General features: G+C 42.1%; 1 protein-coding gene across 1 annotated transcript; it reads left to right on the top strand.

Annotated features, from left to right (window-relative positions):
- On the top strand, window positions 1-27901 carry LOC141991294 (uncharacterized). Its single transcript, XM_074959604.1, has 5 exons — window positions 1-237; window positions 4490-4837; window positions 25874-25931; window positions 26498-26602; window positions 26739-27901. Exons 1-5 carry the CDS (start codon window positions 1-3, stop codon window positions 27497-27499), a joined length of 1509 nt encoding a protein of 502 aa, XP_074815705.1. The 3' UTR covers window positions 27500-27901.

Below are 27901 nucleotides of genomic sequence, written 5' to 3'. Positions count from 1 at the left end.
ATGAGGCGTTCCTCTGGCTGGCCAATTGCCAAGCAGAGAACACTGTACTGTGTGAAAAGCTCAGCACTAGTGAGCGGCAGGCAGAGAAACCTGAAAATAATGGCTACAGGGGTTCACCGCCAATTAGATGTACTTAAAGACACTGTGAGGGAACTGAAAACAAAAGAAAAGGGATTACTGGAACAGGTAGAAGAAAAAGACAAAGTTGTAAGAGAAAACCAGGTCCTACAGGGCATGGTAAAGAAACTAACAGAGCAGGGCAGAGCTCCTGCAAGCCATAATCGCTGCAAATCAATTATCAAGCAGCTTAAGCAGAAGCTAGGCTTTGCAACCTGCCAGGTTGCAACAGTGACAGCAGGGGAATGGGATCAAACACTGTCCAGGGGAAACCTGGGAGGGAGACATTTGTGATAATCCACAAGAATGTCTACATGACGGGTGCACCCCCACTCCCATAGCCCCGGTAGTAGCTGTCGAACGATGCACTGTGACAACCCCCGTAGATGGTGAGGGTAGCACGACTGTTACCACAGTTCCAGGATCAGCCACCGATTTAAAAGCAATGGCTGATCATTTGGGGACCCTAAACCGAGACACCTTTTCTAAATGGTGCACTAACACCATCTTACTTGCAGGAAGGGAAGGGCTAACTACCCCAGAAGTCTATCTACCCATGGGGATATGTGCAGCCCCAGAGATTAGAGCCACCCTGGATAGGATAGCAGTCACCACCAACGACGGCCTCCTGGCCCTGACATCTGGGAAACGAATAGGCAGGTGCAACTTCACAGCACAAGCTGTAGCCTCCACCCAGGAGCCTAACGAGGACCCTGAGAATTACTTAACCTGATGGGCTCTGATACAACTAATGGCTGGCCTGATGGCAGTCGATGGTACCACCCCGATATATGACTTAGCATTCAGTGTCCAGTCCTTAGGAATTGTGCAGCATCTTTGGCCCCATATTACTCTGGTCAACTTGCAGTTTGGCAGGATAATCACCCAGCTAATCTGTGGGAATTAAGGGGAATGGTCCAACAAATAACCACTCACTCTGGACCACGACCCACTAGAAAGAAAAAGGGTCTCTTATGTGGCAGCAATAGACCCAGCAGTCACATACACAAATGAGAGCAGTACGAAAGGGATCAGTGGAAACCAGGGAGGATCTGCTAGGGGTCGATCCCGAGGACGAGGGAATAGGGGTTGGCAAGGGGACCGGATATACCCAGATCTCCGGCAATATCAGGCTGATCCCTCTACACAGAGGGAAGGGGGAGAAGAGAGAGGTAACTGAGAATGAGATTCGCCAACTAGCCTGGCGAACCCTGATGCAGTACAGAGCCAACCGTGCACAGTGGGATGGGGCACCCACAGCTGACTTAGTTAGAGAAGCTACAAAGTTACAATATCCCCATAAGGGAGTAGCCTGTGTAACCCCCAGTGCACCTCCACCACCAACACCACTGCAGCTTCTCCCCGATACATACCCCCATCCCGCAAACAAATAGAGAGGCCCGCTGAATGACGAACTTCCACTATCTGTAGGGGCACAAGGGTGGAAGTTCATAGGAAAGGTCCATTGGGACCCTGGAGGAAGACTGTGCGTGTAAGTTCAGTAGGGTGAGCACACCCCTACATTGGCTTTAATAGACACAGGAGCCGTGGTGTCTTTCATCAAAAACACTCCAAAAGCAGGAAGACAGGTTAAAGAGGTAACCCTGAACTCCTTCCAAGGCAGTCCCAGCATTGGTTAGGAATGGGCTCAGGTCCCCTTTTCAGTACAAGGATTTAAAACCTTTGGGAACCTGATCCAAACTTCTGACATGACTAATGAAATCATTTTGGGCTCAGATTGGTTGTTCACCAATAATATAGTAATAGATATGCCCAGGGGTATCTTATGGAAAGTTGATATTCCCCCTCCCCATTCTGGGAAAATTGACCAAAAGATATTATTAGCAAAAGGGGGAGGGAGACCAATCGCAGCATTATCAGCCCAGCAAATTAAAGAATGGCACCAGAAATTCCCCTCAGTCTGGACTCAAAAGAAAACAGACTGTGCAAAATTAATGCCTGTGTAAAAATTGGGGAATTAGTGCATCCCCAGAAACAATATTCTTATCCAAAGGAGGCAGAGGCCCAATTGGTACAAACTATCCAGGAGCTGGAACAGCAGGGAGTAATCCGAAAAACAAATTCACCTTTTAACTCTCCTGTTTGGCCGGTTCTAAAAGCAGACGCCTAACAATTGACTACAGGAGGATTAACAAAGGTACAATATCCGCGGCTCCTATTGTAACAGACATGACACAGGTCATACAAAAGGTCCAAGCCACATCGAAATACTTTTCAGTAATTGATTTAGCCAATTGTTTCTTTGCTATTCCCTTACACCCTGACTCACAGGATCGGTTTGCCTTTACGATGAAAGAACAGCAATGGACTTTTTGTTGATTACCCCAAGGGTCTCTCAACAGTCCAGCAGTCACACACAGGCATGTGGTAGATATGTCGGATAGGTTAAGCTCACAAGATAGACCTTTGTTTGTGTTTGCATATGTAGGAAACTGAGGCACAGACACAGATGACAACTGAAAAAGCGTTAGCATTAATTCAAGAAACAGGATTTAGTGTAGCCTTGGTTAAAGTTCAGTTGGTGCAGCCCCAAGTCACATATTTGGGTCTAATTATTGGACAAGAAAGGAGGCAAATAGATCAGTACCAGGGAGAGCCCTAGTAGAAATGCCGGCTCCTACTGACGCTCATTCCCTGAGAGTACTGTTGGGGTGCTTTAATTTTCTGAGATCACACATTTACAAGTATGCTGCGACAACACACCCCTTGTGACGATTATTAAAGAAAAAGGCCAAATGGGAGTGGGGAGAGGAGCAGGACGCTGCTTTAAGGCTCTTAAAGCAAAAAGCTCTCACAGCTCCAGCACTGTGTTTCCCCGATGAATTGCAGCCTTTTGTGATTCACTTAACTGCCAATCATATGGCCTTGACCGCTACACTGTTACAGAATAATGAGGAGGGAAAGCTGGTTCCAGTGGTATATGAATCCAGGAAGTTACATGGGGCTGAGATAAATTTTGATCCCTGTGAACGCGAATGCCTGGCAGCAGTCTGGGCAGTGCAATCTTTTGAGCTACTCACAGGCACAGATCCAATCACCATTCAGAGCACCCATACTCAACTAAAATACATTTTGTCAGGAAAACTGGAAGGCAAGTCTCTAACACCCGAATGGCACGATGGACTCTAATTTTAATTAACAGAGGAGTAACTACAGAAACGGTATCTAAACCAGACATGTTAACACATGCTTTAAATTGAGAAAGGAAACTGACTCAATTGTCCAGAAATCACTCTGGAACAAAGAATTGCTTTAGTAGAAGCACCCTGTGACGGGGTAGGGACTCACCACTGCAGCGCCTCTTGCTGTTTGGTCTTGGAATTAGCTCAGTTCATGCAGTGCACCCTCTGCTGGTGGTGTCCCGTCCGTCTCTCGCCCTAGATTGGTGTCTCGACCCGCGTTGCTCCCAGCTCACGGCATCCTCTTCAGGACACTGCCCTCCAGCAGTGCCCACTGCTCCGGTCTCACTGCCTTCCAGGGATTTGGTGTTATCAGCAGTCCTTCTCTTCACCCCAGCCACAATGGCCAACCACATCCCAAAGTCTAACCCCTTTTGGCAGGGGTCTGTGCAGTCCATGATGGCCACTCCAAACAGCCAGGTGGAAGTGCAAGGGGGGGGACCCAGGTCCGCCCTCTACTCTGGGTCCCAACCCAGGGACCCTTTGGTGGCAGCCTTCCTGCCTGCCCTCCTTCTCTCCCTGGGCTGTTTCCCCTTTGGCCCCTTTGCACCAGGTAGGCCCTTTTTCTCAGGGCCTGCAGCCTGGCAGGTACCAGGCTTGAGTTCCCTTCTACTCCCCCTGCCTGCGCTGCCCCAGTGCTAGTCTCCTTACACAGGAGATAGACCTTCACCCTATGAAGGCCTGGGAGAGACTGCCTGTTCCCTTCCTGGGAAGCCTTTATATAGGGCCTAGCCTAGCCCTGATCGGCTGACTGTAATACTGGCCCTGATTGGCTCTCTAGCAGGCCCTCCCTGATTGGCTGTCACCTTGCGCAGCCACTCTGGCCTGATGTAGCCCAATCTGGCGTGGGGGTGGGGCATCGCCCCACCACACACCTCCACTGAAGGAATTGGATACAGTAGAGCAAGAGAAGCACATTTGATTCACTGATGGAAGTTCAATGGTGATAAATGGGAAAAAGTATGTAAAGTATGCAGCTATCAATTTAGATAAAGAAGTTATTCCAGGCCAGCTGGACCATGGGTCAGCCCAACATGCTGAATTACATGCCATTTATCAGGTTCTGAAACGCCCGCCCACTTCCTGGATCCCAATAGGATCAGGTTCTGAAACAATATGAGCAGTCCCCACGACCAGTGTATATTTATGCTGATAGCAACTTTTGTGTAAAGGGAATTCAGTTCTGGAAAAGAAATGAGTGGAGGGTGGCGGACGGTAAAAATATTGCATATCTAGAAGAATGGAAATGGATTTATCAGTGGGTACTAGAGAATCCTAGGCACCTGAAAATCAGACTTGTAAAAGCCCATATCAAGGGAACAAGCGAGGAAGCCATCTGGAACAGTCAGGCAGATAACATAGCCCAGCAACACAGTATAGCAGTTGTAACTAGAAGCCAAGCTAAAGGTGCCCCTACTGAGGCCCCTGAACCAACGGATGATGCTGTAAATCACCAAACTCCAGGAAAGGAGGAGAGACAAGAACTGATTAATGTAGCCCATCAGTTCATGCATGAGGGAGTAAAGGGGTCCTTGAAGGGTAAAACAAGTTGCAGAATGGAAAACCATGGAGGATGATGTTAGAACATGGGTAAGGAATTGCATTTGGTGTGCACAGGATAAAGCACGGCCTCCTCACTGGCAACCCATAATGCACCAATGGAGGCTCGGGCCCTAGCATAGGGTCCAGATTGATTTTATTGACAAATTGCCAAGAGGTAAAGAAGGATTTCAATACTTGTTAGTAATAATTGATTCTTTTTCAGGGTGGGTAGAGGCATTTCCTACTAAAACCAACAGCACCAAGGTGGAGTCTAAAAAGTTTTTTAATGAGGTGGTATATAGATATGGCACCCCTGAGATAATAGACTCAGATAATGGGGGGCCTTTGTGGGAGATATTTTCCCATTAATGTTGCAAGCTTTAGGAATCAAACAGAAGTTTCATACCTCATACTGACCCCAATCTTCAGGTCAGGTGGAGGGTATGAACCGTACCATTAAGGAAGCGCTGTGGAAGGTAGTAAACCACACCGGAAAAGACTGGCCAGACAAGCTGCCTCTAATTCTAGCAGCTATCCGCAGCAGCAACAGATTAAAAACCAAAATCCACCATTCCAAATTATGTTTGGATACTCTATGCACCTTATGATTCCCCCTAGCCTCCTGGCACAAGATGTGGGGGGGAACCGCTAATATAACACAGTACGAACATATACAGTGGCTTAAGTGGCTGCAAGAAGACAAAACCACTCTTCAGTATAGGGTCATTCAAGCTATTGAACAAATGAATAAGAAAATTCATGCACAGAAGCATACTGGGGATCAAGTTATATACCTTAAATTGGGAAAAAAAGGGGCCACTCCCTGGAATCAAAATGGACATGACCCATTTCCATAGTGGACCGCCTCAGCCCGTTGGTATATCGTATTGAAAAAGATGGAAAATTGAAATGGGTACATGTCTCACAATTAAACCTTTTGCATGATTAATAATGTTTTGGACTTTTTACAGAAAAGGACTCCTGGGATTTGGAACATAAGACGCTGCTCTCGACCACTACTACCTCTAAATCCATGAAACCTCAGTTATAAGGTTTGGCAGTCCCTGTTCTTGGGGACCTGTATGTCCCAGATATTTAGAGATATTTTGGAGAAGCCCATTGCTGTTTCTCCCCTGATAACGAATAATTCCACTCTAGCTAATCAATCATGGATCTCCATGATTGATTAGCTAGAGTTAGCTAATCATCTGCTTTAGGAGCCAAAGTAACGCAGTTTTTTGCAAAAATTCTCTTAGAATGGTATGATAAAAATACAAATCGGATCCTGAGGCCGCTGGGAAACACCAATATTTATGCCTGGGAAGGGGAAGTGGGACTTAAGGTTCACCTTACAAATATCACAGGAATACCAAACCACTGGGAAATAGGGGTTAAAATAGAGGGACCTTACGGGGACACCACCTGGAGTGCCAGTTACCCATGATTACCATATCAGTGGGATGAGCCTGTTAAGACAGGAACAATACTAACCGTCATAGTAGGATACTGTCCAATACCTAATGGAAATTCAAACCTTTGGTTCCCAGACACGTGTACTAAAACTTGGACCAAAGATGTCACTTTGATCCAGACTCTGGACTGGTCACTATAAACATCAACTGGCAGGACTCTGTGTGTGTGTGTGTGTGTGTGAGAGAGAGATTGAAAGCATATGCTAACTGTTGTATTCTCAATAAATGCGGCTTTCTGTTTTCTTCCCTATAAAGATCTCGTGTGCTTCTTATAAGTATAACAACAGTGCCATGCAAATGCCTGTTCTCACTTTCAGGTGACGTTATAATTAAGAAGCAGGCAGCATTATCTTCTGCAACTGTAAACAAACTTGTTTGCCTGAGCAATTGGCTGAACAAGAAGTAGGATTGAGTGGACTTGTAGGCTCTAAAATTTTACATTGTTTTATTTTTGAATGCAGGGGGGGGTTTTGTACATAATTCTACACTGGTAAGTTCAACTTTCATGATAGAGAAATTTCACTACAGTACTTGTATGAGGTGAATTGAAAAATACTATTTCTTTTGTTTTTTACAGTGCAAATATTTGTACTAAAAATAAATATAAAGTGAGCACTGTACACTTTGTATTCAATGTTGTAATTTAAATCAATATATCTGAAAATGTAGAAAACATCCAAAAATATTTAAATAAATGGTATTCTATTATTGTTTAACAGTGCGATTAATCACGATTAATTATTTTAATTGCTTGACAGTCCTCATAAATAATAAATAATTATAATACTAATAATTAATAATAATAAATGTCATGTCTCCCCTTGGATAGGGCAGATATTTTTAAACCACTATTCATGCTACCTAGTGAAGACTTTCTTAAACATGACACACACTTCAAAAATCAATCAATGTTTCTTTCCATCTACTGAGGTTTTTAACATAGCTTCCATCACTATTGTGTCTGAGTTGTGGGCCTAAACAACTTACCTTTAATAAAATGGGTGACTCACCAGGGTGAGCGTTTCAAATGTGATGAGGAATTTGGAAAATGATGACTCTTGTATTAGATGACTTGAGTAATTTTGAAAAATGCTCTCAATCCAACTTCTAAATTGGACTGTCTAATTTGGGCAAACAATATTTGCATATGACCACTCGGGTACGTACACATTTGCATTCTGCCTTCACAGACCACAACAAAAACAAAAACACAGACCTTGCTCCTGCAACAGTATTTGTGCGCACAGCTCTTGTTTAAGTGTCTTGCTTCTCAGTTTTTCACATCACTAACTTTTAAGACATGCAAAATATTAGATGAGCTATTTTCTGCGTTTCAACTTAGAGAACACATTTAAAACTTTGATACTCTCTTGTGCTACCCATACCCCCTCTGATTATGAAAACAGTGAGAACGACCTTAGAGTTGTTGACATCCTATTTTTAAAAACTCTATTCTCAAGAGCAGCACATTAATAAAAATGATATATAAATTAAAACTGAAAATGTTTGTTTGAAGAGCTAATTCTGTTGTCATTTAGGGCTACTTTTTTTTCTTTTGCAGGTTTTAGTCACGTCCTTTTAAAATGGATAGCAATAATGTTGTTAAATTTCTACTCATTGCACTAAGAATGGTTTCAGAGTAGCAGCCATGTTAGTCTGTATTCGCAAAAAGAAAAGGAGGACTTGTGGCACCTTAGAGACTAACCAATTTACTTGAGCATAAGCTTGCATTCAATGAAGTGAGCTGTAGCTCACGAAAGCTTATGCTCAAATAAATTGGTTAGTCTCTAAGGTGCCACAAGTCCTCCTTTTCTTTTTGCACTAAGAATGTAGCCAAAGAGTCAATTGCCAGTCAGTACCAACAGGTCTCCGTGAATATTGTCTTACATTTTAATGTTAGATAGTGTGAGAAGGACAAAGAAAACTCAGTCTAATTAAAATGTAAACTCTTTATACAGGCTATATCATGAGCCTTTCGTTTCCTTAACTTAAAGTGTAGTGACACTACACTACTAATGTACTGTAGTGACATTATCTTTGTAATAATAAGATGTCACATTTTCTTTTTAAAAAAGATGCTTTAGTGTGGGATATTACAAATAAAAGAGTTGTGTTTTCTAGAAACTAGAAACTGGAGATGTTTTATCCAAGAGTTCTTTGTCAGGTTGTTAAACAGAAATAACAAGGCTAATGAAAGAGGAGAAAAGATACACTAATATAATCAGGAAAAAAAAAGATGAGAGAGTAAAAAAAAGGTATGAAACTCTTTGGGGGTTAGCTAGGAAAACTGTCAGGTTGCACACAGAGAAAGAAAGAAAGATCAAATGGTAAAAAAAAACTTTGAAGTCCTGAAAAGTAGATAATAGTTTCAGGTATGTATTCCGGTATTTACATATATGCATGAGAAGGGAGTAGATTGTACAGGCAATACCTATTTAGCTGTAAAAGAAAATGCTAGTGATGGTTAAAGCAGAACTGCTGAAAATAGGAATTACATTTTTATTTTAACATCTTATTTCTTAGAGGCAGATTCTGATATCCATATACTACTGTAGATTCTCATTCCATTGACTTTAATCAGACTACTTGTGGGATCAAGTACTACACAATGTGACCTGGATTCTAGCCCTTATCTCTATAATACTCCGATAAAAATACACTGCTGTTTTTCTTTACTATAATTCTTGAAATGCTTTTTGGAATGTGGAAGTATAAGAAAACTGTAGATATTATGAGCCAGATCCTCAGCTGACATAGATGGATGCTGCACCTTTGAAGTCAAATGGAGCTGTGCTCATTAACCCCAGTAGGGGATCTGGCCCAGATGAAAGAATGGTAGCAGGAAATGATCATTTCAATCCTCATTGCTACAATTGCATTGTGGCCTACAGATCTATTAGTTTGTCTGTTAACTATTCTGAATGTCTATGCATTTCCTGTAAAGGCTGTGATGAATAACATAACAGTATGGTGAATTTTAATGCTTTAAATTACTAGGTACTTTAGCTACATTCTTTCCTACTTAAGTTCCTAAAATAAATCAGTCTGTGGGTGTCTAGAATTTGCTTTAGATTAGTTCAGATGGTCAAGGGATATGCAAAGTGATTAATATACTTTGTAAAACAAATCTTCAGTATGTCTGACTGCACAGGACATTCACCATTTCTTTGTACAGGGATTGGAAGGAAAAGAATTAAGGTCTTAAGTAAGCATTAATGTTAGGTTGAAACAACAGCAAACTATAATGAAAACCTAGGTGTCACCCTTGACTTGGAAGTTCCTGGCTTTTATCAGGGTGCTTCAATATAGAATGGGACTCTCTGTAGAAACAGACACTAGTTACACTGGGTTATGGGTGAAACAAAAGCTCTCTTTCCTGGTTTCAAATTAATTCAGTGTTCAAGAGAATAAATAAGTGAAAAACAACAAAGATCTCTTTTACCGAGGGTCATAGGCCAGAGGTGTTGTTCACTATCAACACATTGTAGAATAATGCTAAGGATAACTTGCCTAGATTATTTTGCAGATATCCTGTCTGCTGGGTCTGCAGTTAGTTTCTGTGACCCCCTGAGCAAATCAGCAGGTTATGTCCCACTGGCTTCCCCGCAGGCTAAGGAGGAACACCTGCCTGCAAATTCAACTACTTCTTAACCTCTACTAGGCTTGAATTCATTCGGGAGGTGGCTTAGTTTCCTTCCCATGATAAGGCTGGCCTGGGGAACTTTGTGTCTCTGGATTCTTCTCCAGAACTACAAAGGGTTGGTACACATGACTTTAGGGTTTATTTAAGCATAGCGTTTTGTACTGAATTTTCTTAGACAAAAACTACACTAGGGAGAAGATGTGAACAGAGTGAATGAGAAGCAATGCTTGTGAAAATCGTTACTGTCGCCAAAAGTATTGCCCTGGGTACAAATTCTGCATACACAAAGCAACAGCTATAGTGAGCATGGTATCAGCAGAATATCTATCTAGGTTTCTATATTTTCACTCATTGTCATAGTATCTGTCAACCTAAAATCTCTGGACAATGAATGACTTTTATTAGTTCTTCTACTTCCTACTAATCATGTCAAGTTTGGGGCATAAAGAAATGGTTTTATATAATGTATCCTAGGTGAACCCTAAGGGCTAGATACAGCCCTTGTGTAAGTGGGTGCAGTTCCATGGCTCCGAGACTCAATATTCTTTTTTGTAATAGCACAGAATCCTACGTAGCAAATGCCACTGAGTCTCATGAAATGAGTGTTGTTTGGTCAGTTATAAACCTTTCTCCACTTACAACAAAACAAAACAGAACCGCCTCATATGCAAATACATTGACAATCATCTGCATTTCCAGTCTCTCCAATTACCTCCATGTGATCCTGCTTTTCTTTTGTACTGTATTTCTAGAGATATGATTTGAACTTAAGTGGACTCTGAGTTCACCAAAACACACTCCAGTTTTGCTGATAAAAACAGAGTAAATGTCAATTCAAAATTAAATTATATGGCAAGTCTTTTGTAAAATCAGTTTTAAAATGATTTTTGTATAAAATTAATATGTGAGGTATATTGGAGAGTTCGGCATTTATTGGCATTCAGAAAGTCTCAACATCTTAGAATGAGCTACTCCTAAATCTTTGGACGTGCATCTATAATACTTCAATTCCATTACATCTTATTTCTGTTGTGCAGTTATGTTTTCACTTACTATGAGCAACAGCTTCTTGCCACTCCTTCCCTTACAACCGCACTCATCCAAACAACCATCATAGAATTAACTGCCTGATTCAAAACTCACTGAAGTCTGTGGAAGTATTGCCGTTTTCTTCAGGGGGCCTTCAATCAGGACCTAAAAGAGTAATACCAAAAGGGTCACATGCAGTGCTTAATATGTGCCAGGGCCTTCCAGGGCTGAGCCCCAGCACGTCTAGGCTTGGGAATTCGAAAGCCTGGCACCTCTGGCTTGATGCATCAGTTCTGAATGTAAAAATATTGTTTGTGCCCCAGCACCTCTTTCACTGCAAATTAAGCACTGGTCACCAGATTATATTGACTCATATCTCTAGCTTTCAGATTGACATAGGCACACCCAATTCACTCGGACAATCCATACCACAAAAAAGTAAGACTGCGCAAATAGTCCAGCTTAATGTGCCAAATTATCATCTTCAAATATAGTTTCCAGCTCTTATGTTACACCAGATACAGAAATGGCTCGAACATTTAATCAGCAATCAGGAGGCTGATCTTTTAAATGTCATCTGTTGTTTTCTAAGGCACTGAGATGGAGATTAAAGGTGTTTCCAGTGATGAAAAAGCATTGTGGTCATGCTGTAAATTAATGTAACAAAATGCCACGACAGAGGAAAAAAATGTATGCAGCTTTCATACGGGGCAACTGACTCCAGCTTTTAAACAATCATGAATCAAAGTAAATTGAGCAATCTGGATTTTCCAGGCAATCACACATTTGATTTCAAGCTATTCAAAAGTGTTGAGATGTGTGTTGTTTGTTTGTTTGTTTGCTTAATTAGCTTATCAGTTGCACTTACATCTGCTGCCCATGAGTGAGAGGTGGAATGTGTACTTTTACTATTATTATTCACTTTAAATTCTGCCAGAAAAGCTTCTTCTTTTTTTAGCAATTCCAGTACAACTTGGAATCCAAGTTATAGAATAATGTGATTTACCAGTCTCCCTACCACCACCACCTTTAATCTACTATTTCATAAAATTCTACCCTGAAATCAAAATTTGTTTTCTCAGAGTTTTGAGTTATTTTCATAATTTATTTTTCTCATAGATCATTTCTGGACATAGTGTGGCCTACTGGGTAGAGCACTCAAATGGGGCTCAGGAAATTTGGGTTCTGTTCCTAGCTCTGCAACTAGCCTCCTGGTGACTTTGGACATGTTACTTCACTGCTTGGTGCCTCGGTTTCCCCACTTGTAGAAGGATAATGATATTTACCTTTGTATAAAGTGTTTGAGATCTGCTAATGAAAAGTGCTATCTATGAGCTCGGTTATTATTATGAATCATTATTACCATTATACTGCATTTTTGTTGTCTGCTGGTTCGGTACATTTTAATTAGAATGGGGAAAAGACAACTTCTAAACAAATAATTCCTGTTTTAATTGCACCCATCTCTAAACATGGCTACTTATGGCACTGATCCAGAAATAATATCTGCATGGCTGGACTATGGCACTGAGTTATTGACTTCATAATGGCTTCGAGTGGGTGTAGCGGTCTGCCCACTCCCGTGCTATTGCATGATTAAGGACTGTATATACCTACAGCTAGAAACAGCTAGGTCACAGAATTTTCATACACATGCAATAAAAACAAATAGCCCTAAACACTTGAGCAAGTATCTTCACAAAAAGTGGCTCTTCTAAAATAATCTTAGGCTTTTATTCTGACACTCTTATTAACTTTGAGTAGTATCTGAATTTAATGGGACTGCTCATGGAGTAAGGTACTAATCAACATGAGTGAGGGTGGCAGAATTAGGCACTTAATATTGTTCTGTCATTTCTTTATGGCTACTTTGACAGTTATGGTAATGTGCCATTTTTTACATAATCATAGTCTTCAAAACATTTCTCAGGCTTAGGTGCTTAACTATATCCATTTAGGTACATTGCTATGTACTGCATAATCTATTATACCATAATCTAAAGGAACATTCTTTCACAGCAAGACAGTCTAAGAAAGGACTTTCTGAAATGACCTTTAACAAACAAGTTTTCCACAAAAACTTTAAACAATTAATTTAAAGATTGTTCCCTATTTTCTAACAAAAGATTTGTAGAGTGTCTGACTTCCAATCTGGAAATATTTCCATTGCCTCAGCAACTTTACACAGAAATTAGTAAAAAAAAAATTTTAGCACTAACTTTCAATAATGTGGAAATGCTTTTGAAAGTTCCACTTATGAAAGTAATGCCTTCACAATTTACATTAGCATACCATCAAATCTTTGTTTCCACATATACTGTCTTTCAGAAATAGTACCTCTGGGAATGATGGAGCTAAATCCAGGGTATGCATCTTAACAAACTCAAAACCACCTTCACCAAACAAGGACACTGCAACAGAGAAGTAGATAACATCATGAAATGGGCCACCCAAGTTCCCTGAGAGAATTTGCTTCTATACTGAATAAACCCCCCTCCTACTAGACTTAGCAACTCACACTGGAACCCAAATGGGGTATCATCAAACACCCATACTCGATGGAGACCCCATCCTGAAATAAATCTTTCCTAACGTCCCCTCTTCTGGCATTCAAACAACTCACCAACCTCTCCAATCTCATTATCAGAACCAAGCTCCCCGCAAAGCAGGACACACCAACTCAAAGGGCACCAGACCCTGCCGGAACAACAGCTGCAAAACCTGCAGACATATTTCCACTGATACAATGATCAACACCTCCCCACAACACACCTTTCAAGATCCCACAATTTGTGGTGTACCTCATTCGGTGCACTAAATGCACAGACAATCACAAAGACAAAAAACACCACATCACCTGTGTGTGCACACTTTTCACAAACTGATCATTTTATATCTAACCTATCAGTCCTCATCCTCAAAGGAAACCTGCCCAACACTTTCAAAAGATGAGCCTGAGAGCTTAAATTCATAATTTTGCTAGACACTAAAAATCATGAACCTAATAGAGACACAATCTGTAACCATCTAACAACATCCCCAGCTGTTTCACCCCTCTTTCTTTCCTCTCTGTGACTGAAGGGGTGTTAGTGAGCCACTCCACCTTGAATGGTCCCAGGAAATATGTGTTAACTATGTATGCCGAACAATTTGTTCCATCTTATATTTAGCTGTGACACACTGAGGCCAGGTCTAAACCACAGACTTATACTGGTATAATTACATCCACTTCCCGGAGCAACAACAGTTATACCGACCTAGACCCCTGCCGCCTCTCAGAGAGATGGATTAACTATGCCGATGGGAGAAGTTCTCCCAATGGAGTAGGAGCTTCTTCACTTAAGTGCTACACCTTTAAGTAGAAAATGAATGGGCAAACCTGTATGCAGGAATGAAAGGAAATCCAGACCCAGGTTTTCCATCATGACGTATTCAACATAGTTCTATCTAATATTTATACCTAGTTATATAATAAATACCGTTCACAATTAATATTGGAGCCAAGCTATAACGCTGAATCTAAGACCAAAATGTACTCAGTGAACTGGAGTCATCTAAAATGCTTGCATCAGGACATGAGGGGAGAGATCTGGTAGAGACCAAATGCACTGGGTTGTCAGAAGGTGCTTCAGGGAAGCGAGTATTAAATAGTGCCTGGTTTTGGAAACGTTGAGTGAAATCCTGGCTCCATTGAAGTCCATGGCAAAGCTCCTATTAAATAAATAAATATTTTTAAAAGGCCTGGTTCTGTTCTTACACTGGTTTTTCACTGAAGTATTTCCAATTACCTCAGTTACACCTGACTCCCTGCTGTGAATGAAATCAGAATCAGGCTGTAGCACACTATAGCATGCAACTTATTAAATAAACAAACAAAACAAAGTTACAATTGTCTCCAGTGTCTGCAACCTAAACTCAAAAGCGTATGGCTGGTATATGAGAATGTGACATTTACTAAAAAACATGTTGGGTGGGGAGTGAAATGAGTTGTATTTTTCATCTTCTGAGAGGACAGAAAGGCAAAAAAATAAGTAAATAAGCAACATAAATAGTGAAAAAGGAATCCATTGCAACAAATCACTTTTTTTTAGTAATGTAACCTAAAACTGTCATGATTTTCTTTTCAAATATTGAATACTTAACAAGACAGAGTTCCTTTCATATTTGTGAAGCACCTTGAAACATGTAAAGTGCTATTGGTACCAGCCTGTAAGTATTATCTTTTAAATATTATATGTTAATAAACTTAAAACACATGTTAAAAATGTACACATTACAGTGTTAAAAGTTATTATTTTGGTGTTATTGCTGTCCGCAATGATCTAAACTGAGAAAGGGGCCCCACTGTATTAGGCATTGCACATACATATCATAAGAGACAGTCCCTGCACCTAAGAGCATGGAATCTAAATAGGCAAGATAGATAAAGAGTGGAAGAAAAGGAAATATTATTTTCCCCAAATTTACTGAGGGGAACTGAGGAACAGAGAGTTTAAACCCCTGTTCAGCAAGATATGTACGTAACTTTAAGCATCTAAATAATCTCATTGGCTGGCACAATCAGTTTAAATGATTTGCCAAAGGGAACACAAGAACATTGTAGACAGGAACATCATTAATCTCAAAAAGCATTTCAAAAGCTCAATAGGGTCCTGGTCCATGGTGATGGCACCTAGACACGACACTAATAAAAATAGTAAATAATAACAATAAACCTAAAATAAAAAATGTGGGTGATTTCCTCCCCAGAGTATCCACATTTTTTCTCTCTCTTTATGACTGTGCAAAAATATATTTATCGCTTAGCTAATCTGCTACTGTCTTTGTAATTGGAAACCTGGGCCATTTTTAAATGATAAAGCTAACACAGAGCAGAGTTAATAAACCAACCTATCAGCTGTACTGGACACTTGATCTGTAGAGCATGAAGACTACAAATGTTTATGAGGAAGGATATAGTGCATACAGACTGAGGTAGTCATTTGTGAGGGATACTAGTGACTACTATCTATTGTCCTTTCTTTCTTCTGTAAGGTCCGTCAACAGGAAGACAAAGGCAGAAGATTGCCCAGGCCAGGAAATGTCAAGAGACAATAATGCAAAAGCATCTTTTATTCCTTTTAAACTCAACCTTCCAGAGGAATGAGAAAGAATTGACTCCATTTGGGCTTCCCCATCCACATACATATATGTACGCTCCTTTCCTCACCAGCTATACCATAACACTATCTATCCAATTTCCCAGGATCTATGTAGTTTTGCCGTGATGAGGCGGGGGTTTGCATGGTGTTTATTTTATTGCCCCTGTTGTTGCTGTTTACTGTTAAAATCAGTAATGTTTGGATATACTGTGGGATTTTCCTGAGAAACTGGCTGGCTTTTCTACTGCCTCACCAGAACAACTATTATGCCCTCAGCTGCTGCCTCAAATTCCCTTCCCTTGCTACAACGATCCCAAAAATGATCTTAAGTTGCATGTCTCCCCAACTGGCTGTCAGGAGTATGCCACTCTCTATGGGCTGTAAGGACTGGAGAAGAGTAATTCACAGTGGCGACACCATCAGAAAGGCCAAAGAAGGAACCCATTACCAGTGGCATACCTGATTCCATTGCCTTTCCCCTAGTAACATCTTGGCCACCTGCAACACCAGTTGCAGGACATTCTGGGGTCAGCTGCACAGTGGTAGGATAAGATTGTGTTTCCTGTTTAGCAACCAATTCCCTAGTTGGGGAAACGGTCCTCCTGTACATGGACATAGAATCATAGAATCATAGAATATCAGGGTTGGAAGGGACCTCAGGAGGTCATCTAGTCCAACCCCCTGCTCAAAGCAGGACCAATCCCCAATCAAATCATCCCAGCCAGGGCTTTGTCAAGCCTGACATGCTGTGTGAGAGCAGCACTAAATCAATAGAGAACAGCTCTCATATGGGATACTGCTTATTTCCACTCAGTGGTAAGATCTGCCGCTGTTGGTACCTTGTGATTTTGGTGCCAGCAGACCTTACCCTCAGTGGGGTATCTTGGAGTGCTTATTAGCTACTTCCACCACCCTTCCCCCTCCAAATTGGCTTATGTCTACATGTGCATGTCTACGAACATAATATTCTATATATTTGTGTGTTGCTGCTTATGTGTAGCTTCACCTATCCTTTTCTCATATTTGCAAGGCAAAGTTGTCAAAGATGGCTTTTCAGGGCAGGATGGGGGGGTGTCAATATTTAAAAGTGTGAAATTCTGAAAATGTTAAATTTCAAGCTAGAAGTGTATGCTGGCAAGTGGATCTTGGGAAAAAACAAACAACCAAAAAACCCCCAAAAGCCTCCATTACATTTTATGAAAAGAGATTTTAAGGATCTGAATATTGTACTAAATGAATTAGTGATACTCCTGGTGTGAAATCTCATGACAAATTGTTTCACTGGTTTCATACATCCTTACTCACTGTGCATTATAAAAAAGCAGATAAGAATGCCTGCTAACATGATGTACCAAACTTTTATCTACCTTTTCTTCTGAAAACAATTGTATCCCATGCTGCATTGCTAAACTCTGTGCCAAACTGGAAAATGCAGTAGTTTGGAAGTAAATGATCACAAGTAACAAAATGCCACATGAAAGTGCTTTCATGTATTGCATTGCTACAATTGTTTTTGATTTTTTTCTGGTCTACTCGGGGAGGAGAGCAGAACAGAACCTTCCCCCCTCTTGATTAGATTGAAAGGAGTAGCTTTCTGAAGTGGATCACTTACATTATCTCTCTGATCTTTAGAGGAAACTGTTTGTGGTGTGGGATTTGAGGCATTAATAGCTGCAGATGTGAATGCAGTAATGCCCACAGAACTACTTCGGTCAATGTACACCAACTCACTGCAACAGGAAAAAAGGAACGGCCGCTGTTCATGTGAGAGCGGTAGCAGCAGTGGTTGAGGGATTCTGCACTATTAACCCTTTCCTTATGATATAATGGAATATTGTCTTCACTGAAATCATCTGCAGATAACTTTTTGCCTCTTGCATGGATCTGAAGGGTGAGTTAAGATCAGCAGGTAGCTGGAGTACATAACAGACAGCAACAAGACAAGTTTTGTAAAATGTGCTATGCCTAGGTCTCAACCCTGCCCCAGAGAAACCCCTTCAGAGGGTGGTGTCAAGGTTCCTTCCCCACTCTGAACTCTAGGATACAGATATGGGGACCTGCATGAAAACCCCCCTAAGCTTATTTTTACCAGCTTAGGTTAAAACTTCCCCAAGGTACAAACTATTTTACCTTTTGTCCCTGGACTTTATTGCTGCCACTACCAAGCTTCTAACAAATACAACAGGGAAAGAGCCCACTTGGAAACATCTCCCCCCCCCCCCCCCCGCAAGCCCTACACCCCCTTTCCTGGGGAAGGCTTGATAAAAATCCTCACCAATTTGCATAGGTGAAAACAGACCCAAACCCTTGGATCTTAAGAACAAGGAAAAAACAATCAGGTTCTTAAAAGAAGAATTTTAATTAAAGAAAAAGTAAAAGCATCACCTCTGTAAAATCAGGATGGTAAATACCTTACAGGGTAATGAGATTCAAAACATAGAGAATCCCTCTAGGCTAAACCTTAAGTTACAAAAAGACACAAAAACAGGAATATACATTCCATTCAGCACAACTTATTTTATCAGCCATTTAAACAAAACAGAATCTAAAGCATATCTAACTAGATTGCTTACTGACTTTTTACAGGAGTTCTGACCGGCATTCCTGCTCTGGTCCCAGCAAAAACAACACACAGACAGAGAGAACCCTTTGTCCCTCCCCACCTCCAGCTTTGAAAGTATCTTGTCTCCTCATTGGTCATTTTGGTCAAGTGCCCAGTCAAGTCTGGTCAAGTCTGGTCAAGTTTGGTCAAGTCTGACCCAGAATGCTTCCTGTAGCTATCTGGTATGCTCGATTTCAGCACTCCAAATACTATCTAACTCAGGATGGCCCGCCTGGGCCTTACATTCCACAAAATACATTAAAAGTCTCTCATTGACCTAGTCAGAATTAGGTCTCTGACCAGGCTTGGCTTCTTGGGCTAATGCAGAGGGAGGATCTATCTTTCTCCCTCTCTCCTGGCTTTCTTCAGAACTGATGTTTGATAGCAGCCACCAGGCCTTTTTATCTGGCATGCTGGGCCCTGACTGGTCTCTGCCTGCTCCCAATCCTTCTAGTTACTGGAGGACCAAGTCTCACTGGTTCTATGAGAAACTGACACTGGCAGGCCTTTCTAGGGAACACCTGGAGGACCAAACTCACTGTGCTTCTCTTCTTAAAGAACAGTTTCCTAGAGCAGGGTGTGCAAAGGCAGACGTGTCTCTGGCAAGGGTCAACAAATGCCTGGTGCACCCTACCATAGCACCATACTCCTGTGGGAGATATGGAAAGAACAGTCCTTGGGGTCCCTTAAGCACAGGCACTGCAGTTCGACGTGGCCCTTACACAGGCTGTCTGAGGGTGAAGCTTACACTCTCCCCACCTAACCTGTGCTTCCATAGAAGGTCAGGCAGAATGTGGCCCTCAGAGCTTGGCCACTCTGCTATGACTTCCAACAAGCATGTAAGCTGTGGAGGTCCTTTTTATTATGTGGATTCTTGTCACTGAGAACTAGATTCAGACACCAAACTCATTACATACAGATACTGGATTCATATTCTGTTGTCAATCCTCTGAGCCATTCAGTCCTGCAAGCCCATTCCTCCCGCCTATAAGTACTTCACCTCACCATTCTACACAGTCACCACAAAACTGTGGGTTGAGAGTCTCATTTACATTGTGAAGCCCAGATTTCTTCTCAAGCACTGTAGCAAACCTCACTGCTGCCCAGACATGAGGCAAATGTTAATGTCAGAATTAAAATCAAATCACTCAATACATCTTTAAAATAAACTCATTATCATAACCCTGGAAATAGAGCATTGATTCATTCACAATGCAATCCAAAGATTTCAATTTTATGGTCTTCTTCAGATAATTTACTGAAAGTTGTCACTCTAAATTTACAAAACAAACTGCTAGAAAATGCTTACATGGTCAGAATAAAGAGAGTTTGGAAAAGAGAATCAAACACACACTCACAAACAGTGCACACATGTAAAATATTATACAAGGCTTCTTTCCTCAAATATGCAATCTGTCTCTTACACACACACATACATTGTAATCCCAACTCTCATCTTTTCCCCAGGCTTCTGGGAATGTAGGTGTCTGCTGGAATATGTATAATGTGGGTGGAAGACTGAAGCTGGAATTATTATTACTTTCTTCATTTGTTCTTGGTTTCAAGGAAGCTGCTGCATCTGTTTACATTGTTAGTTCACTGTGTTCTTAATATAGGTGTTTTCTGTATTTGTATAAACCTAAATAAATCAATCAATAAACATTACAGAAATTCATAAATTATCATATTGCAAATAACAAATTGACTAAAGCCAGCCCCAAACAAAATCTCTCCTTCCCATAACATCAACAGCCCTTTACATCTAAGCCACCCTCTCACTTCTAGCAAAAGCCTGATGATCTTTGTATCATAACCTGAGGGTCAACAAACTTAAGCGTAGCCAGACCAATAGGGAACCTAAGTCCAAAATCAAAGGCTCTCCACTGAGAATAACCTGCTTCCAACCCACAGATCGCCACCCTCGCAAAAGCACCCCAGCTGTATTAAACTGTCAAGACTATACCTAAGAAAAGAAGGTCCCTAATTTACCTTTGACCCAAAGTAAGCTAAAACCTATAGATCAAATCAGCTTCTTGAATTTTAGAAAGAGATCAGTAGCTTATGCAGGTTACAGAACCCATGTGTAAGTGTGAACCACATAGTAATCACCTCTATGCAAGGAAGTAGCTGTGTTCTGCATTACCTGTAATTTCTGTGTGCTTTCTTCAAATGGAAAGCCACACTGATCCCACTAAAAGAAAAGGAGTACTTGTGGCACCTTAGAGACTAACTCAAATAAATTGGTTAGTCTCTAAGGTGCCACAAGTCCTCCTTTTCTTTTTGCGAATACAGACTAACACGGCTGCTACTCTGAAAATTGATCCCACTGAAGCAGTCCAATATGGAGGACTCAGTGTTATGGACAACTGTGTTAAGGTTAATCATGTCTGAAGCAAAAATTCACAAGTGTGTAGCTCTCCAGGCTAGTGATGATACCTGGAAGCACAGACGCACCCAGGGATCTTAAAGGACCCATAGATTGTGAACCTCAGAGACAAAAGAAAAACACTCCTCCTTTCACCAAGGATGCAGATATTGCCTTTGTTGTTGATTCCTCCCCATCAGACTCACAGCCCCTCTTGTTTGGATTAATCTTTAGCCAGTTCACCCTCATCTGTGATCTATCTCATTCTCATCTTTGCCCCATGTATTCCAAACTTCTCTGGAACTGAGGAGAAAAGAGAGGACCCACCAGTGTTGAATGTCATCAGCATGCAGATGGAACTGCAGCCTGAGTTGTCACATTGTTTCTCCCTCAGGCTTCACATATGTGTTGAAATGAACTCCTGAAGATTGCAATTCTCGCAGATAAATGCAAGGACATACTTCTTATAGTACATTTAGGGCAGTATTATCCTCACTAACTTTAGATGGCAGAATGTTGCGAAGTCAATGTGTATTTAAAGTTTGTACAATAGATTTATTTCCACTTGTATTGTGTGAACACACTTTCAATGTTCTGGCCAAGCATAAAATAAAACACTTAGAAAGTAAAACTCAGAGAATTTCATTAAGAATCTGTTGCAAATTCCAAATGATACCTCATGTATTGGAACGTGAATTGTGAGCTGAGTGTCGCAGAAGTGCAAAATCATTCCATAAATTATCTGTGAAAGTGGTAAACTCTATGAGTCCTCTGCTATAGGTTATTTTTAGATCCTCAAACTGCACACAACAGCATGTTCATCAGAGAAACAATTACTCCATGGCAGTACACTGAAATTAAACTAGGAACACAAGTATTTAAAAGAAAAATTGCTAATCAAAAATGTGCAAAATCCAACTGTGAAATTCCTGCTCATTTCTTCCTAGAAATAACATAGATTAATTTTATAATAGACAGCAGTCACTAGGATGCAGATGTATTTTTTGAGTCTATGTCACATAGTTTGACACTTTGATATGTATTGAAAGATTTCACCCACTTTCAATGTGTATGATAGATGTGTGTACACTAAGTACCTCTTTTATGATTCACAGATGTAGGGACAGGGTGTCAGTTGTGTTGAGTTTAACACTCAGTGCAGCTGAAGAGAGAGGGTGAGATGGCTCTTAGGTACATTTTTGCTTTTCCAATCGTTTGCTGGCTAGAGGCCAAAACTTAGAGCTGCCATAAGGGACTTGGCACTGGCTGAGAATCAAGAAGAATGCTGTTTGCTTCACTCCTTCCCTTTGTGTCCTTGCATTCCCCCTCATTACTCCTGACTCCTTCTCCACACTGTTAAAGGGAACCTTTGGCTGCTCTCCTGCCAGCTACAGGGGCACATAGCAGCTGGAACAGGGGCTAAAGATCTGTATGTCATTGTGCCAATTGCACTCAGTAAAATGCAGTGTGGAGATATACTGTGCTAGACAAAGACCTGGGAGGTTCTGCCTTATGGAGACTAATCCTTCAAGTATAATTGGGTATTAGATTATTGATCTTTGGTTTAATTTCTGTATGGATAAGTAGTATAAGGGCCCTACCATCAATCAAACCCTGACCCCGCCCCTTGACCCCTTAGCCCCGCCCCCTTGACCCCCTCAGCCCCGCCCCTTGACCTCTTAGTCCCACCCACCGGAAGTCCCGCCCCATGGGTTATTACTTCCGGGGTCAAGGCTGCCACATGACCGGAAGCAAGGTGTGTCATGTGACACCCACCCCACCCCTTGACCCCTTTAACCCCACCCCTTGACCTCTGCCCCCCCCCACCGGAAGTCCTGCCCCATGGGGTATTACTTCCAGGGTCAAGGCTGCCACGTGACCGGAAGCAAGGTATGTCATGTGAACCCTCTAACAACTCCTCCCACTGCCCTCTACCAATCAGGATGGGTTTCGCCCCGTAGGACTTCCCCCCCAAGAGGAGCTTTGACCAATCAGGGCGAGTTCTGGAGCGGGGTGTCCTCTCCGGAAGTGGGTCTTGTGACCCCTCTAACAACTCCTCCCCCCCTCCCCCCCCTACCAATCAGGATGGGTTTTGCCCCGTAGGACCTCCCAGAGAGGAGCTTTGACCAATCAGGGCGAGTTCCGGGGTGGGGGTGTCCTCTCTGGAAGTGGGTCTTGTGACCCCTCTAACAACTCCTCCTCCCACCCCGCTACCAATCAGGAGGGGTTTTGTTCCGATAGGACCAAGAGGAGATTTGACCAATTAGGATGAGTTCCGGGGGCGGGGTGACCCGTCCGGAAATGATTCGTGTGACCCCTCTAACAACTCCTCCCACCAACCTCTACCAATCAGGCCGGCCCGAGAGCAGATTTGACCAAAATAGGGCAGGTTCTGGGATGGGGTGAACCACCCAGAAGAGGGGCGTATGACCCCTCTGCCAATCAGAGCGCAGCACCATCACCCCATAAGGCCCAGCGTCGGGCAGAAGAGGCTGTCTTTTACCAAGAGCGCGTGTTTTAGAAATCGTGGAAACATGGACTCCTTCACCACCCCCGTGAGAACTTCGGACTTTGTTTTAGCCCCGAGGGCCTTCAACAAACCGCGGAGAAAGCGCTACATCAGCGACAGTTCCGAGGAGGAGGAGGGGGCAATTGAGGGGAGCCCTTTGGCCCAGCCATTGATGGATACCCCGGACCCTGAAACCCAGCCGCTTGTGGGGCCCCACGATGAGCGTGATGGCCTCTTGTTGGCCACCCCCCGGGAGGAGGAAGGTGATCGCAGCTCGGGGAAGTCACTAGTGGACAAGATGAACGCTCAGGTAAATGAATGCTTAAGAAGTGACGGTCGGGATGGGGTTGTAACGGGGCTAGGAACCAGGGATTGTGTAAATCAAAAACCGAGCAGTGGGGTGCTTACGCTGTTTCTTTTTTGAAAAAAATCTCTCAACAGCTCAATGATGCCTTTCTAGAGGACCCGGAGATTCTGGACAGCGTTGCACCAAGCAGCGAAGATGAACCGGGCCCATTTGTTTTTGCTCAACGCCAATACAAAATGTTGAAGAGGACTCCGAGGATGACGGCTATGAGGAGTTTAGGAGGAGGCTTGGCATGGAACTGACTGAGCCAGTGCCACGTCGTGAGCGTAACAAAGTCATGCGGACTATTGTACGCGTTGCTGTTTATTCTGTTCTTAATCACTGTCTTAGGGAAAAGCTTTTTGAAGATTGTGAGGGCTGTGTCATAGATGCACCAGGCCAGCGGCACCATGACTGTGTGACTTGGACTTCAGTGGATATAAACTGCAAGCTCCGGGGCCTGTGTGCTGAGCTGTGTTTGGAAAGCTTATTAAACACTGTGATTGCCATAGGTTATGCTATGCAATGTCTATGCCTAACCCAAGAACATTTAGCACAAGGGGTGACCTTGATAAATGCTGTGCAATTCAGTGGAGACCCTGACCATGTTTTAAAGAAAATGACCAAACCGGAAGATGCCTGCTTAGAGCGTTATATTGACCGTCTGGTCCGCACAAAAAGTTACAGAACCCTGCTTAAGAAAAAGGCTATTTGTAAGAAATCTAAAAGGATTAAGTTAGAAAATGGTGAGGTGCCAAACATGCGATATAAAACTTGGTAGCTGTAAATTTAAAAAAAAAATCTATTGAAAGGGCTTTGTGACTATTTGTATTTCTGTTAAAAGTTCTCTGGCCCTTAAGGGAGCTTAAAGTCTTTTTTTCTTTCTTTCTTTTTTTAATGGAGCATCTTGGTTTGTTTTGAAGGAGCTGTATGTCTTTTAAATAAAAAAAAATTGTTTGTGAGAACCTAGCTCTTGTGTCTTTTGTGTAAGAGAGACCCATTTACAGCAAAAAAAAAAAAAAGCTGAAATGTATGTTGTGGGAGGGGGAAAAATACCCTAAAAATGTGTTTACAGTAAAACAAACGGGGATGGTTCAGACATGTGGTTGAGTACAATAGAGTTGACTTATTCTGTTGAACTGAACGGGTTTAACCACCCCCCCCTCACTGAATAGCCAGGGTGACTGTGATTACTCACCCTTGTTGCCATAGGGTTAATTTTGATGGGGGTGCACCCATAGTAAGGGAGGTGGGTGGGTGAGGATGGTGAGTTCTGATTAATATGAAATGAAATAAAACCTCAGGAGTTTGCAGATGCTATTGGGCAGTTTAAATATAACCCCTGGAGTTGGTGGAACGCTATAGGCCAGTCTAAATATGGCCCAGGAGTTGGTTGAAGGCCACGGGGCACTTTTTCTAGAAATCACCCCCCGTCCCACCAAACTTTAAGCATGAAAGAACATGTTTTTAAAAACAAAAACAAGCCCCAAGACATTCATTGATATCTGCAAAGGGCCCCTCACTTGAAATGGTTACTGTAAGAAGGCCCTACAGGGTGGGGGGAACAAAAAGTATTTGAACTTAAAAAAGAAAAGCAGCCCAATTGTGCAGAAAAACTTATTCCCCACCCCCCATCACAAAAGGGAATGCTAGGGAGGGGTGATCCAATCAACCTGCTAACTATTTTGAAACAAAAGAGTTAGGATGGTGTAAAAAAAAAAAAAACAAAACCTCAGGTAGCTTGGAGACTGTCTCTTTCAACAGAAACTCTCTTGAATTGCTGCTGGGCTGCAAGTGGAGGTATGTTCCCTGGTTTTTTTTTTAACTCTGAAAATATATATATATTATATAATGCCATTTTTTGGCCATGCTATCTTAGTAAATAATGGTGCATATCTGTATTGCAGTGTGATCTGTTTAGCATAGAGCCAGTAACTTTAAGTTGCAGTTCATCACCAGGCCAAGGTAAAAACCATTTTTAACTGTAGTTGTGCTTAATAACTTCAGGTATTACATAGGTTGAATAGGGATTTGGGAGCTAATACTAACTAACATTTTGGCTTGTTTTTCTTACCCCAAAGACCCCAAGCACACATGGCTGGGGCAGGGCGGGGGCCAGAACAACCAGGGATCTTTTTAAAAGCATGTGGGTTTATTGAAAAGTATTTTGTTGCAAACAGTGTTTTAAACTCTGTGTGTGTGTGTGTGTGTGTGTAAAACATAGGTGGTTTTTAAAAAGTATATGTCTACAAACTGATGGTGATGGTGTGTTTCCAATTAGCAGGGTTTTTACTTTGCAAAATGAGATGTATTTTAAAAAAAAAAAAATATTTGTGGGGGTTGTTTTCAAAGTGGTAGAAATAAACTCAAAACCTGTGATTGTTGTACAGCCTGAAATGGATTATTTTGTTTTAAAGCTATGACTTTTTTAAATAGAAAAAACACTCTAATGGATATTATTTTATTTTATTTTATTTTAAAGTTTACTAGACAGTTTCATGTGTTTTATTAGAATGTTGTTTGCTTTACAGCACGGTCAAAACTTGAGCGGGTAAAAATGCTCAAAAGAAAAAGGAAAGAGACAATTGAAAAGAAAAATTCACAAGTATCAGTGACAGATGGATGGATGAAGCCGGGTAAATATATTTTGCTTATTAGTCTGGTTAATTTATGAGGTTTTGTATTTTAAGTACATACATAGGTGTGGGTGAGAAAGCTGGCAAAGTTACATTTTTGTAAAATGCTTTTTTTCCCCCCTCCTGCCCCAAGCAGGCATATGCAGCCCTTCTGACAAGGCTGTAGTGGGAGCTACAAGGACCCCTCCCCGAGAACCACCAAAGAACCAGGAATCTGCTTTGAGACCTTTATCAACGCAAAACAGCACAAGAGTGCAGATGAAGCATCAGCCCAGTCCAAACCTCATTTACGTCAAACCCAAGGACAAAACAAAACACTCTGGTAAAAAACATCCACGCAAAGACAACTCCAGTTCCTCAGCGGCCACCGCCACGCCAAGCCCTGAGAAAACTGTGAGCGAAAACGCCCACATTCACAAACCCGGAACAGGCGCTCTAGGGATTGTGAATAAAAAACCAAGGATTGAAAACACCTGCGATGCCAAGGTATTGCAACCATGCAAACACAACTCCAGTTCCTCAGTGGCCACCGCCGCACCAAGCCCTGAGAAAACTGTGAGCGAAAACGTCCACATTCACAAACCCGGAGTAGGCACTCTAGGGGCTCTGAATGTGTGCAGAAACACACACATTCACAAACCCAGAGCAGGCACTCTAGGGGTTGTGAATAAAAAACTAAGGACTGACAAAGATCCCCCATATTCTAGTCTTTGGGAAGAGTTTGATGCTTCATTCAGAAAACTGATGGACGCTGTATCTTCGGGGAGTCTAAAACTACGGCATTCTAAAAAGATTTGGAAAAAATACGACGCTTTGTTCAGAAAACTGATGGACGCTGAATCCTCAGGGGGCCTAAAAGAAAGGGGGGCTGGAAAGGGTGGCTCTGATCAGGCATGACTAGGTGTGGAAAGGGGTACCCTCAAGGGTGCACATCAGCTCGTGTGTAAACAAAAGGGCGGACGGCGCTTGGGGGATAAACAGATGGCTGCCAAAAAATTCCAGGCCAGGGTCGCTGTAAAAATTTTAAAAAGGGCTAAAGAGGTAATGAGGGAAAAAAAACAAAAAGAGATGCCCCCTACCAGAGGCTCTCAAACTGGCATGTCTGAAAATGGGGAGGTGAAATCAGACTCTGGTTTAGAAAATTCCCCAGAGTGCTATCTAGACGGAGGCCCATCGACTCCCAATGCCCCTCACGGAGGCGTCTCAGAGTCTGACTCTCAATTAGTATCGGATGTAGAAGATGCCACTGATGGTTCCGTAGAGGAACCCCCAAGTAACCCTGAAAATGCAGAGGTGTAT

The sequence above is a fragment of the Natator depressus genome, chromosome 7 (genome assembly GCF_965152275.1).
Source record: "Natator depressus isolate rNatDep1 chromosome 7, rNatDep2.hap1, whole genome shotgun sequence".
Lineage (NCBI taxonomy): Eukaryota > Metazoa > Chordata > Testudines > Cheloniidae > Natator > Natator depressus.
Note: the sequence above shows the minus strand (reverse complement) of the source record. Positions and strands in the feature narration are given on the sequence as shown.